The 13,374-nt window shown below is 60.3% G+C and overlaps 1 protein-coding gene across 1 annotated transcript; it reads left to right on the top strand.

Moving 5' to 3' along the window:
* The first annotated feature begins 4,665 nt into the window (after nucleotides 1–4,665).
* Nucleotides 4,666–6,013, top strand: IER5L (immediate early response 5 like). The gene has a single exon (XM_075111909.1). It carries the CDS (start codon nucleotides 4,983–4,985, stop codon nucleotides 5,970–5,972), a length of 990 nt encoding a protein of 329 aa, XP_074968010.1. The 5' UTR covers nucleotides 4,666–4,982; the 3' UTR covers nucleotides 5,973–6,013.
* The last annotated feature ends 7,361 nt before the right edge of the window (nucleotides 6,014–13,374 follow it).

The following is a 13,374-nucleotide window of genomic DNA, read 5'->3' as shown; positions in this document are numbered from 1 at the left end:
GTTGTACCAGAGCACTGAGACAGAGCTAACACCTAGGACAGTGGGGTGACAGCCTTACCCATTGCATGCTTGATCAGTACAGGCGGATACGCTGCTCCGAGGGCTGACGGCTTCTGGAGCCGACATGCCCTGTCTTCCGCTCACTGCAGCAGACCCTGTGGGACCATGCTACAGGTCCCCCCCAAGCTGGGGAGCAGCCTGGGTGTCCAGGCAACACTGCGCCTGCCCAGCACAGGGGAGAGGGTGGCAGAGGTGAGCCCTGCTCCCAGATCTTAGCCTGAAAACCTTGTTCTGGCTTGTTTTCCCACTAGCTTGGGGTGCCTGACTTGTAATAAGTGAGCCTGAAAAGCAGGCTCCTTTTCAGACATGCCAGGCACCCACAGCTCCAACTCGCAGACGCGTCTCCAGGGAGTCAAGTTCCAGGTGCACCCAAAAAACCTCATGTTTCAGCCAGTAACCAAATGCCTCTGCTTCCTTGTCTGAGAAAAGCTGGGCAATGCCCAGGCCCAGGACTCTGAGGCTCAAGGGGAAATTGCTCTATAGCAGCCAGTCTAATTGCACTGAAATTACAAGATCAAGCAGTAAATTCACGTCTGCGTTTGTTGCTCTGGGTGGCAAAGCCGCACCAGCAAGTGCCTGATCTCCAGTCGCTACAACTTCACGTTTCAGTGGAAAGGGAAGGAGGGGGTTAATGAAGGAGAGCATTGCCAGTTGGAAGTGCTACCTAAAAAGGGTTTCTCCTACTAGCTGAAGCAAAATGGTTTCTCTTGCCAGCTTGTTTACTCTGCAGCTGAGAGCAGCGGACCGCCAGGTTTTGCTGCTGGAGTCCGCTGCAGGATCGACAGCTATGAGACTGGCCCTGGCACCAGGACATCAGCAGGGCTGGACCAACTGAGGTACAGATGCACCGTCCCCAGCCCAGAGCCAGCCCCACGGCACCTGCACCGCAGCCCGGCCCCCAGGACCGGCAAGCATGTACGCAGGGAAACATGCAGCTACAACCCTCCAGACAGCAAATCCTGGGCCCATCCTCCTTTCCTTTGGGGAAGTAATGGTACTTGCCATTTAATGGCCAGTTAAGAGCTGCAATTACATTTAACTGAGATGGTTTTAGACCAAACATCCCCTCCAGCAGTAGGGTCCTTAGGGCCCCTCCCTATGGGAAGGGCACACAAACCCCAGTGGAGACCAGGGAATAGGGATGCTAGACAGGACACAGCTTTTCCTGGGAAAGGCAAGCACTAAAACAAATCCATCCTGCCCTGACTTGCTGCTGCAGAGCCAGAAAATGGACAGGACTCGTTATCCTCTTTTAGGAAAGCAGGGCTTACTATCATGTGCCAGGACAGGTATCAGCCAGATTCCCATGTCCTGGAGATTTTGGAGTCCACAGGCCAAACTGAAGCAGCACAGCTTTTGCAGAGCACAGAACATCCCAGCTCCAGAATTAAAGCCACTGTGTCTGCAAACAAAACGTTCGCACCCACCCAGAGAGCCAGCCAGGGAGGAAAGGCAGCCTGCAACCGTCACTAGCCTCACCAGCTGCAACGCAGTGCCTGGTAGTTAGCGAGAGGATCAGGCCCATGTTTTATAGCCCTTATATTAATTACCCAGAATCTAAATAAGATTAAAGTTTTAATTCCATCTTCATCTCCTAGAGGCTCCTGCTGTGCTCTTGGGTTTTCCTGGTGCCACAAAGCTTCTCAGGCAGCTACAGCAGGGGGCACTTCTCCGACAGCCAGAGATGACAGCATCTGCCACGTCAGGGTCGCCCCACAATGCCTGAACAGCCCCGAGGATGCACCACCCTCTGCACAGCCCTCTGCACCTCCATAAACCCAGCGCTGCTGCAGGCAGGGCCCTGCAAAGTCCACCTGATCCTTCAGTTAAAGCCACAACCCGAGGCCAAAGCCACAGAATGATTAAAGAGCAGAGGGCCGGCACTGGGCAATGTCCCGAGGCTGTGCTGGAAGTTCGAGTTGAGGTGGGATGGTGAGCAGGAGCCTGAGGTGGAGGATGCCCACCAGAGCAATGCTTTGTGGCTGGCACTGTCCGTGTGACCCAAGCCACCCCTTAGCAGCTGGCCAACAGGCAATTCAGGCTCTTAGCCTGGACCACCTAGGCTAGAGTTTTACAGCTGGAGATGGGCCAGAAAGCAGCAAATGCCAGCTGAGCAAGAGAGGCAGTCGCTGGCTGGGTGGAAGACGTGGCACAGGTTGGCAGCAGCAGTGCTCGCTGCCCTGGTTCCTCGGTGCCCAGGAGGCCACAGAGTTACAGCTGGGGCTCGGTCCATGAGCACCAACATCCCGCAAGGGCAGAGCCTTTGATCTCGCTGAGTGGGAGCACAGCTTGGCTCCAGCCACCAAAGCACCCAAAGCTCAGCACTGGTCTGGGTAATGTGCCCCAAACCCCAGCCCTGCTGCACCCCATATTATCTGTGCAGACCGGCTCTGGGTATCCCCTCCCAGATCTCCAGCTGCAGCACAGCTACAGCCTTGAAAAAGCCAACCTGCAGCCAGGAAGGGTTGCAAGGGAGAGAGACTGGTGAAGGAGAGGAAGGAGACGGTGCAATCCCCTACCTCAGATGCTGGCCATACCTACCACCTTGAGCTACAGCCACCCTCTGGACAGAGTTGTGATTGTTTTCCATGTTACACACAAGGACAGAGGGTCAAGAGCATCCTACAAGAGCTTGGGAATGCATTGAGTGTCATTTGCCTCAGTTTGCATGGCTGAAGGCACATTGTGGAGGAGGCTGCTCCACAACCAGGGTTGCACAAGCAAGGACTTAGCCAGCTGCCTCTTAGGGGATGAGCGGCCCAGCTGCTGTCCCAAAGACCCTTCCACAGGGAGAAAGTCCTCCGTGGTGCTGGGCCAGCTCCCATTCCCTTGGGTGGAGGACATAGGTGAGCTGAACCAGAAGAGTTCAGCCAGTCCAGGAAACAAGCAAAGCTCTAGCCCTCCAAGCATGCCCCCACAGCCCCCCCACAGAGCCCAGGCTTTGCACTGTGCCCCCACCAAAGCTGACAAGACCAGCAACCACCTTGCATGACTGCCCCTGTGGTTTAGAGGTTAGGCTGCACCGGCGGGAGCGAGGGCTTCAGAGGTTTGCTGTCCAGTGGGCTCCCCACAACGTACAGACATAAGGCTGCCCATAGTCACTGCTAAGGTATGCACACCATCACATCCCCCAAAGCAGGCACCCAGCATGGGGAACCTCCACAGTCAGTGGGGAAGCCCCCTCCTCTCTCCCCTACCTTCCACTTTGTACAGAAGATGCTGTTTCAGAAGCAGCTCTGCAGTCCCCCTTGCCCCAGCACTGCAGTCCCTCTGCTCCCCAGGTCACAGCCCCTTCTCCCACCAAGGCACTACAAGAACCCCAAGACCCCCAGTTGTGTGTCCAACGCAGCTCTTACCTGCTGGCCCAGGGTTGCTCCTCTGCAGCAACACCACCTTCTCCAAGTACTGCTGCTCCCTGGACAGATAGCTGGGTCCCTCGGTGGCCAGGTCCTTTGAGCAGCCAGCACGGGGGGCAGACCTGAGCCCCTGCACCCCCCTTAGACCCTGCACAGCCCTAACGCCATGCATCCACAAGTGCCTGCCCAGACCTGGGGCCCCCTATCTCATGCACCCTGTGAGGGACACACTTTGGAGCTGGGGGCCCTGCTACCCTGCAGATTCAAGGCATCTGTGTGCAACAGGGTGGGATGGGAGTCGTTAATTAGCAACAACCCGTGCATGGTCCTACTCCCACTTTGGTGGAAAAACTGGTGTGATTGGGGCACTTTCTGAGCAGTGACTGATGCAGTCCTGCACCCACGTCAGGGGAAACATCTGACTCCTCTCTGCAAAGTGTGGGGTGAAGGGGGGTGCTTGCAAGGCAGAAGGGGGCGTGTCTGCTGGGGGGGCTGCTTGCTGTGGGGCCACGGGGGGAACCAGCAGTGATGGGGTGCCACAAGCCCTTCACAGCCTTTAACGCCGCAGGGCTAGGTCCGCCCCAAGGGGTGCACCGGGGTCTGCAGAGGGGGACGAGGGGCTGCGTCCAGCCCTCCAGCACGCCCGGGGAGGGAGAACCCAGAAGGTGCTGGAGGGTGCCGGTACCACCAAGGGTGAGAGGGGTGCAGAGGTCCCGGTGCCCCCAAGAGAGCGGGGCGGGGCAGCCCATGCCGCGTCCCCGGGGAGCGCCCCCGCCCTCACGGCTGTTCGGGGCCGCCCACCGGGGCGGGAGCCGCCCCGCCGTTCACCTGTGTGAGCGGAGCGGCGCAAGGAGGCGGCGCCCCGGCCCCGCCACCGCTCCGGCGGACCACCTGCTCCCCGGCGGTGCCCGGTGCAACCCGCCGAGTCCCCACCGCCCTCCGGGGACAACGTCGCTCCTGTCAGCATTTGAACGGCGCGAAGGGCCCGCCTCACCTCTATTGGCCGCCGCACCCGCCCGTCAGGCCGTCCTCCGCCTCCCCGTTGGCCGCGCACGCCGGGGAGGGCGGGGCGGGGCCGGCGCGGTGCTATAAAAAGCGGGGGCTGGGCGGGCGGGCACTCAGTGCCGCTGCGCGACAGGTACCGACTGGCGGGGGGGGTGGTTTGGTGGAGAGGGGGCGGGGCGGGCGCGGGCGCGCGCGGAGGGAGGGCGGGCGGGGGCGGCGCGCGGGGCGGGTGGGGGCGCGCGCGGCGCTGGCTGCACGCGCCGTGCCTGCACGGAGCGCGGCAGCGGCGAGCAGCAGCAAGCAGCAGCGGGAGCCACCGGCGCGCACGGCGATGCCCGCTCTGCTCCCGCCGCTGGCTGCCCCCTGAAGATACCCCTCTCTATTTCCCCCCCCCTTTCCAGCGACCTCAGGCTCTTCCCCCCCCCTTTCCCCTTCCCCCCCCCCTTCTATTTCCCTCCCCCCCCCTCCCGCCTCTTTATCCTTTTTTGCGACCCTCCGCACCCTCCCGGCTGCCGTGTGGATGCGGCCCGGGGTGCCTGGCTGCGCGGGTGGCGAGAGCAGATGCTGAGGGGCCGGAGGAGGATGGAGTGCACCCTCGATGCGCAGAGTTTGATCAGTATTTCCCTGCGGAAGATCCACAGCTCCCGCACGCAGCGAGGCGGCATCAAGCTCCACAAGAACCTGCTCGTCTCCTATGTGCTCCGCAACGCCCGGCAGCTCTACCTGAGCGAGCGCTACGCCGAGCTCTACCGCCGCCAGCAGCACTACCCCGACGGCGCCCCGCTCCTCGCCATGCCCGCCTGCCCGCCGCCCGCCGCCGCCGCCCCGCCGGAGCTGGCGGCCCTCCCGCTGCCCGCCGACACGCAGGACCGCGAAGCGCGGAGCTGCGGGGCTGTGCGGGGCGGTGCGGAGCTGCTGGAGGTGCCGGTGTGCGCGGCCCCCCCGGAGCTGCAGCGAGCGCCCTGCAGAGACTCGTCCCCGGGCTTCTACCGGGCCGCCGGCAGCGCCGGTCCCGGCGGCGGCGGCGGCGCGCCCCCAGGGCTGCTCTACGCCGCCGGCTGTGACTTCGGGAGCGGCGGGGCGCCGCACTGTAGCAGCCGCACCACCGTGCTGGATTTGGACACTCACGTCGTGACCACGGTGGAGAACGGGTACTTGCACCAAGACTGCTGCTCGCAGTGCCCCTGCTGCTGCCAACCGGCGCCGGGGCTCGCCTCCCCGCCGCCCACGCCGGGCACCAAGCGCAAGTATTACCCGGGGCAGGAGGAGGAAGAGGAGGGGGTGGAGGAAGGGGAGCCGGGGGGAGGCGGGGTGGCGGGCGGCCCCCCCTTCGCCCCGTGCAGCAAACGCGCCCGTTTCGAGGAGTACAGCGCCGAGCACCCCCAGGACTCTTCCAACATCTCCAACTTGATCTCCATCTTCGGCTCCGGTTTCACGGGGCTGGTGAGCCGGCAGCAGGCGGACTCGGAGCAGCCCCTCAACGGGCAGCTGTGCAGCAAGCAGGCGCTGGCGAGCCTGGGAGCCTGGACTCGGGCCATCGTCGCGTTTTAGAGAGGAGAGGGGAGCAAAGGAAGGGGTGGGTGGGTTTGCAAAACGGGGGTGCGATCCGAGGGACGGCGGCTCCGGAGGGGGGGGGACGACCCTGAAACAAAGGCGGGGGGGGTTGGGGCGAGGGGGGGTTGGGGGGTGCTGAGGGGTGCGCAGGGGAGGTGGGAGGGCAGAGCCACGCTAGTGTTTTATAAATTGTACAATAAAGAAAAGAAAATCTAAAATCTTGGGACTTTATTTTTGCAGAGATGAGAGGAAAAAAACAATAACAACAAAAAAGCAAACAACCCAAAACAACAAAAAAAAAAAAAAAGACGAAGCACCTATTTAAATAATCCTCTTTGTGTCCGCTCGGGTTCTCTTTGCGGCGGGTTTCCCGGGGCCGGTGCTGGCGGGGGGAAGCGCCACGTGAGGGCCGGGCCCCGGGACCCCGCGGCGGGGGCGCCCCCCGCCCCGCTCCCCTCCGGCCCCGGGCCCGCCGCGCTCGGGGAGGGGAGGGCGGCCGCGGCCCCGGCGCTTTTGTGCGTTCCTTCATATGTTTAAAAGGGGGGCGGGCAAGAATGAAAACATTTCAACTTTCCTCCCAGAAGAAACGTGTGCGATGTGCCCGCTCCTTCCCACCGCTTGCGCCGGGGTAACGCTGGAGGGTGACGAGCTTAATTTGGGTTAAGGGCGGGTGGGATGGGGGGTGTGTGTGAAGCAGAGGGTCCCTCCGGGCTGCTCCGCGCCGGGGAGGGGGCGAGCCGCCCCCGGTAGCCCCGAGCCTCCGCCGCGGCGGAGGGTGTTTGCGATGCCGCAGGTAACCGTGGAACCGCTCACGTCCCGGTGTGCCGGGTCGGGTCTCTTACTCTTTTTTTTTTTCTTTCCTTTTTTCCTCTTTTTTTTTTTTCCTTAAGTTCAACTGTTCTGCTTCCAGCCTTCCAAATCATAAAACCAGCATTATTTGGTCTTGTGAAGAGATCCCTCTCCTGTAGCCTCTTGATTTTTTAAAAATACCTTTTTTTTTTTTTAAATAGAAAAGATAAACCTTTTGTTGTAAAAAGGTGGGTTTTCTGGTCATGTCCCCCCTCTTTTTATTTTATTTTCTCCCAGCCTGCCCACTCCCAACTTCCCGGTATCAGCACTATGTGTAATTGAGGATGCTTTGCCAAATGGTCTGTTGGGGTCTGTCTTTATTTTTTTCACCCCTCTTTTCCTCCTTTTTCTTTGTTTGTAAGCCTGTATTTTTGTGCATATGGAATTGTATATCACCGGGTAAAACTGTTCAGATTTGTTTAAATTTATAACCTTAATAAAAAGTCAATTATAAAGTTGCTGTGCCCTCGCTTTCCTTCACACCGCAGCCCGCAGAAGCCCCTTTCCTGAGCCGCCGCTTTCCCCCGGCACCGGGGAGCATTTGCGGGGCTGCGACCCCTCCCCCCGTGCCCCCCCGGCAAACCCCCTTTGTCCCCCCCAACATCGGCCAGCTTCGCCACCCTACCCGCACCCCCTCGCCTGGCAGGGGGCAAGAAAAGCCCCCCCCGGGGGTCTGGAGGTGCCTCGCACAGCGCGTCCCAGGTGGGGAAGGGGTCGGGGCTTGTGTCCCCTCCCCGCTCCCCTGGTGGGGCGGAACCGACGGGGTCCCCCGGCCCTGCCCCGACCTGCGGGGGCTGCGCGGCCCGGCCGCCCCCCGCACCTGGGCAGCGCCCGCCGGGGCCGCCTCCTCCGCGCCCCTCCGCTGCGCTCGGGAAGTTGGATTTTTTTTTTTTTTTTTTTAAGTTGGAGTTTGTTATCACCGCGCGGGGCCGCTTGGTGGTGCGTGCGGGTTTGTCTTTTCCCCCCTTTTTTTCCTGCGCGTAGTTCTACACCACCCCCCTCCCGCAGCTGAGCGAAGCTGGGGGCGCTCCGCACCCACCCCCTCCCGGCCGACATCAGGAGGGGAGAATTATTGGTATTATTATTTTTAAATCCCCGGCAAAACGCGCAGTTTCCAGCATCCAGCGCAAATCCCGCAGCTGGAGCCGCTCCTCTCCCAGCCCGTCCCCTCCAGCACCACCGGGAACACACGCCCCCCCCCGCCCCCGCACCAACACACGGGTAAAAAGAAAAGAAACCCCTCCCCGGCCCCGCGCATCACCGCGGGAGCGCAGCCTTCCGCTTTCCTGGAGGGAGGGCCCCCAAAAAACGGGATTGCGGGGCGCGGGGGAGGGTCTCCGGAGCGCTTAGAGCCGCATCCCGGGACGCTCCCCCCGCCCCGCCCCGCCGCGCCCCGCGCCCACAGCGCCCCCTGGCGCCCGCCGCGGGACACGCAGCGCCCCGCCGGCACCGGGGGGCGGCCCCGACCCCCCTGCGGGGCAGGGTAAGGCGTCCCCCCCACGGGGAGCCCCCGTCCGGCTCAGGACGCAGGAGCCGGCTGCGGTGCTGAGCCGCGCTCCCTTCTCCTGCTGCTCCCCCGAATGACCCCAGAAAACTAAAATTAAATGTATAACCCCCCCCATCCAGGTGCACCGGCGCTGAGGGGAGCACAAATACACTGCGAACCCCAGGAGTTGGATGCTTTGGCCAAGGGAGGTTCACCCACGGAGCCAGGGAGAAGCCCCCTCCCTGCTCCAGGCCCCGGGACCCCGCGGCCTCAGCCGGCCCGTCCTGCCCCCCGGCCCCGCGGCTCCCCAGCGCGGAGCGGGCTGCAGAGGGGCCCCAGCAGCGGGGTTAGCAGAAACCGCGGTTCCTGCATGCATAGCCCTGGCTGCTGCACACAGCATTTGGGGGAACTTTTAAAAACCAGGTACTTCTGCGGGTTCCCGCAGGTCGGCACAGCCGGGTGCTGAATCCCAAAGAGCCCCTGCCCCGCAGCTCCCCCCAGGCAGCCTGGCCAGGGAAGGGCAGCACTGGCTTTAGCTGAGCAGCTACATGCACACACTCATCATCCTCCCAAGCCACTCCCCATCTCCCAGACCTTGGGGTTTCCAGTAGTAAAGAGTCCATCACCCGGAGAACCCCCCATTCCTGCAGGACTCGACCACCCTACATGCACCCATCCCTCCAAAACTCCCCTCTCCCAGGGGACCCAGCCCTCGCCCCTGCTCACAGTGGAAGTTTCTGGGGCTTCAGTCAAGGTTTCAAAGGCTGGAATTGGCAAAGACACCTCTGCATCAGCGGTAACCACGTGAAGTGGGGGAGACGGGGTGCGTATGCCATGGGGACATGCATAAAAATCCCTGCCGCTGGGGAATGAGGCGATCCCACAGCTCCACAGAGCTGCTGAGACTTAAGACGCTTTCGGCAGTGCAGTTATTTATTTATTTTAAACCCCGGTACATGACAGTTCTCTTCTTATGAAGGCAGCAGCAGCAGAAAGCCCATCACACAGCCTCTCTCCTGAAAGCAGAGCCGGGAAACCAGAGTCTCATCTGCATATTCATAAGTACCTGATAAATTAATCATGATGGCAGAAGCATTCAGGCTAGAAGGGAGGTGACAGGGGAAGGTTGCACCCCCCCAACGCAAGCCCATCCTCACTCTCGCACACGCTCCTCATCTTCCAGGCGCAAAATGTTTTGATCCCTTCGCAACTCGGCTGAACCCCCCAGGCACTCACAGGGAAGGGGGCTGTGCCCCACACACACCCCACTGGGCACCCGTCACCTCAGCCCCCTACCCCTCCGGTCCCTATCTCCAGTGAGAGGTGCTGAACAGATGGGTTGGAGTAGGGCAGAGGACCCAAAGTCTGGGGGAGCTCAGCTGCAACCCCCAGACCCCCCCCCGGCCAACCACAAGCTCTGCTCCCATGTCAGAGCCTGCCACATCCCAGATCTGCTCCCTCCAGCACGGTTCAATGTGCCCAGCACTGCCCGACCTTAGAGCTGGTGTTGCTGATGCCGAAGAGTTTGACCCTAAAAATCCCTCCATGTCCTCTCTCCCATTAGTGCCTCTTCAGGCAGGGGTGAACGGGCATCGCCAGGATTTTGTGCCCGGCAGCCCCAAAGCAGGAGCAAGGCACAGGGGGGTCCTGCAGAGGGGGAAGGTGGAGTTTGGCTGGCACGGAGCTGTGGGAGCTGGAAGATGGGGGACAGTGAGGGGAGCCGGGGGGGTGTGTGTGTGTGTGTCCTCCACCCTGCCATGGCACAGGTAAGTACCTCTCTGCACACACCGTGCACTCCGCCAGCTGCAAGACAGCTGTGGCCTTTCCTTCACCATGAAAAACACTCTCCACAGGCAGATCCAGTTCCTGAGGTGTCCTCAGTGTTCGCTCCACACTCCACTGAACCCCCCAGAAATTCAACCCAAAGCTGGTGCAGTGCCTGAGCCCACCCCGCTTTCCCCAGGAGATGCCCTCAGCAGAGTGGGCAGGAGGGGCAGAAAGCAGCTGGCAGCTGCCTGCAGAGCCCAGGAGGGTCCGGCACAGCTCTCGTGCCTTTATTTCCCTGAAGCAATCGCAGAGGTGGCTGCAAGGCTGGGCTCACTGACAGCAGAGGGTCAGGTCAGCACAGTCCCCAGCACCCACCAGTCACAGGGCTCTGCCCTGCACCAGCAACACCCCACAGGCATTTGGAGGGCTTAGATCCAGCTTTAGGAAGTCATGCATCAAATCTAGCACCAAAACCAGCAGCCCAGCCAGGTTCCCGCACCACTGGAGCTGATCAGTCTGGGAGAGGGCACTGCTGCACATCCAACAGGTCCCTCAGCATCAGGAGGAATAAAGATGGACACAGTGATGGAGACCTCCCAGGCTGCCAGCCCAGCTCTGCCCCCAACACCCAGCTCCCCAGGAGGGGTTGGGCACCCAACCAAGGAAAACCCACCCTTGCACCACGAGCCAGGCACCAGTTCCCAGGTGTGGACCCACAGATGGAGCAGCTCTGTGTCCTCCTAAACCACGAGGGCCAAGAACAAGACTGCACCCAGTCCCAGCAGCACATCCCCAGAGGAGCAACTCTGTGCTCTGCCAATCCCGGTGCAGGATCTGGCCTCCCTTCAATCTGTCGGCAGTGAGTCAGATCCCTCCCATTTCACCTCCCTGGCTGAAATATGAATGAGCAGAAATATATTTTGGGATCTGCACGTGTTAGCAGATGTTTGGAGAAGTCCCCTGCAGAGAGAGCAGTAGGAGACCTATGGGGGACACAGCAACGTGGTTCAGAGGCCGCTCCCGTTAGCCGTGTGTTTAATATGTTTGGGTTGGTCTGGGCCTGGGTAATTAGCATGTGAGCAGTAATTATTCACACTTGGCCTTTCTATATCCTGCTTATAGATTCGATGATTAATGTTGCTCCTTGAGTTAAGCCTACCCTGGATTTACCAGCGCGCTTTGGGAAAGTTAAGAGGAAGCTGTTGTGTTACAGAAGGCGCTGTCCCTTCTACCTAACAGCAAAAACAATACGATGGAAAAACTAGAACAAAAAGCGCTTTGCACAGAAGCGGCAGACGTTAAGCACAAAGCGGCCACCTCAGCAACACACCACCACTGCCGCCGACACACGAGTATCTCAGTTATACAGTAGGAGAAGCAAAAACCTGCCCCAGCATTCAGAAGATGCTGATGCTGGATGCTTTGGGGGTTTGCTAGCACCACGGACACAGAAGCTGGGCAGAACTCTGCAGCAAAGCAGGGGTGCCCAGATCCCCTCAGCCACCTTTCCACCATATCAATCCAACGAGGGGTCTCCAGAGAATGACCTGTTACCCCCACAAGTTGGGACAAGGGGAAACCCAGCTGCTAACAACTCCACACCGGGACTAATACAGCTCAGCCAAGCAACATCCATAAGCCAACAGTAGGCTCACCTGCTCTCCTGGGCACCAGCTCCCCTGGCGTCGCTGCTGGCCCCGGGCGAGGAGACGTGATGCCCGTGATGGTCCTGGTCCCTGGGGCAGGTTTGCAGAGCCTGGAGCTCTGCAGCTCTTGGAGGCTGAACGCTTTTCCAGGTGCTCCTCGGGGCAAAAGGCATTTCCAGCTGGGGTGCTCTCTGGGGTTTCTAAGCCAGGCAGGCAAGAGGGGCACAAACTTCACCCAGGATCTTGCCCAATGCCAAATAGCACGTGGAGGCTGGTATGGAGAGAAGGAGCCAGACAAACCCAGAGGCAGAGGGCAAGCAGAGCTGCCCTGGCTCCACTTCCTCAGGGAGGGCACCAAGTGATTCCAGAGGAAGGAGAGGAGCAAAGGAGAGGAGAAAGCCCACCAAACCCTGGTCTTATCTTCACCTCTGGCCCCATGATTGGGCAGCTGAGCAGAGGCACCTGCCCCACACCTGCGGGAGATGAGGCAGAGCATTAACCTCGCATGTGCTGCTGCCCGGAGGAGAGGAAAGGGCTTTCTCTGGGGTGATGAAGTCCCCACAGTTCACCCAGGATGCTGCCGTGGACCATCCCTGCTTCTTGCTACCCTCCTCTGGCTGCTTTCATGGAACTGAAGCTGCCCCTTCTCACCTGGCCGGCAGGTCCCCCTCAGGCCAGACCCATGGCTGTGAGGGGAGCGTTTTCCCCCTGCTCCTGTCGTGCCAAACTCGTGGGGGCTCATATGTATCAGAGCGTGGCATCTGCACCGTGTTCCCTGCTCCTGCCTTTCTGATGTGGGAAACAGGGACGGTGGCTGCAGTGAAAAGCCAGAGGCACTTCTGAAGTTGGTCCCAACCAAATCCACTTTTCATTCTTCCCAAGCTGGATAAAGCAAAAATTCACATCTTTTAAAGTCGGGGCTGGACTCCAGCAGCCTCCTCGTGGCCCCACTCGGGCTCAGCCCCATGTAGGCAGGAGCAGCCCTGGGCTTTGGGGCAGCTACGCCTGCCTCAGGTCCCTGAGTATTCCCACACTTTCATTTTTAGGGCTTGTTTTTTATAAACTACCACCAAAGCAGTGCTTTCCCCCCTTTTCCTTGCCAAAATGAGGCTTTTGCACCAAAATATGTGAAGCTGCCTTCCCCCCCCTCCCCTTTTTCCCCAGGTTTTACAGCATGAAAGTGGATGTTGATGTGAACGGAATTTTGAAATTGGAGATGGGGAAGTTCTGCTCCAGGAGGCAACTATTTGCTCACAGAATCGCCTCTTTACAAGCTCCCCGATGAAATTCTGCACAATTATTTTTTTCTTCGCCTCACCCAGCCAGCCCCGTGCCCTGCGCTGCTCCAGCTTTTGTTTACCCTCTGCTCCCTAGTGAGGCTGAACAAAACACCACCACGACGTGCAGTGCCCGTGCCCACTTCTCCTCGCCATGGCTGCCTGCAGCGGCTGCCACGCACAGCCCAGTGCTGCCCGCACCCCGCGTGGCACTGCCGGCGTGAGCACACAGGCTCGGCAGTGTTTGGGGCTGCACACCCCGAATAGGAACCTGCTCCTCCTCCTAAACTGTTTGCAAATGATGTGCTGGGGTGCTCAGAATTCAGGAATATTCCTATGAACTCCCCCCTAGCAGACAGCCAGGGCTTGTTGGA

Source organism: Phalacrocorax aristotelis, chromosome 17 (assembly GCF_949628215.1).
Source record: "Phalacrocorax aristotelis chromosome 17, bGulAri2.1, whole genome shotgun sequence".
NCBI lineage: Eukaryota > Metazoa > Chordata > Aves > Suliformes > Phalacrocoracidae > Phalacrocorax > Phalacrocorax aristotelis.
The sequence above is the reverse complement of the archived record's forward strand: the minus strand, read 5'-3'. Positions and strand labels throughout refer to the sequence as shown.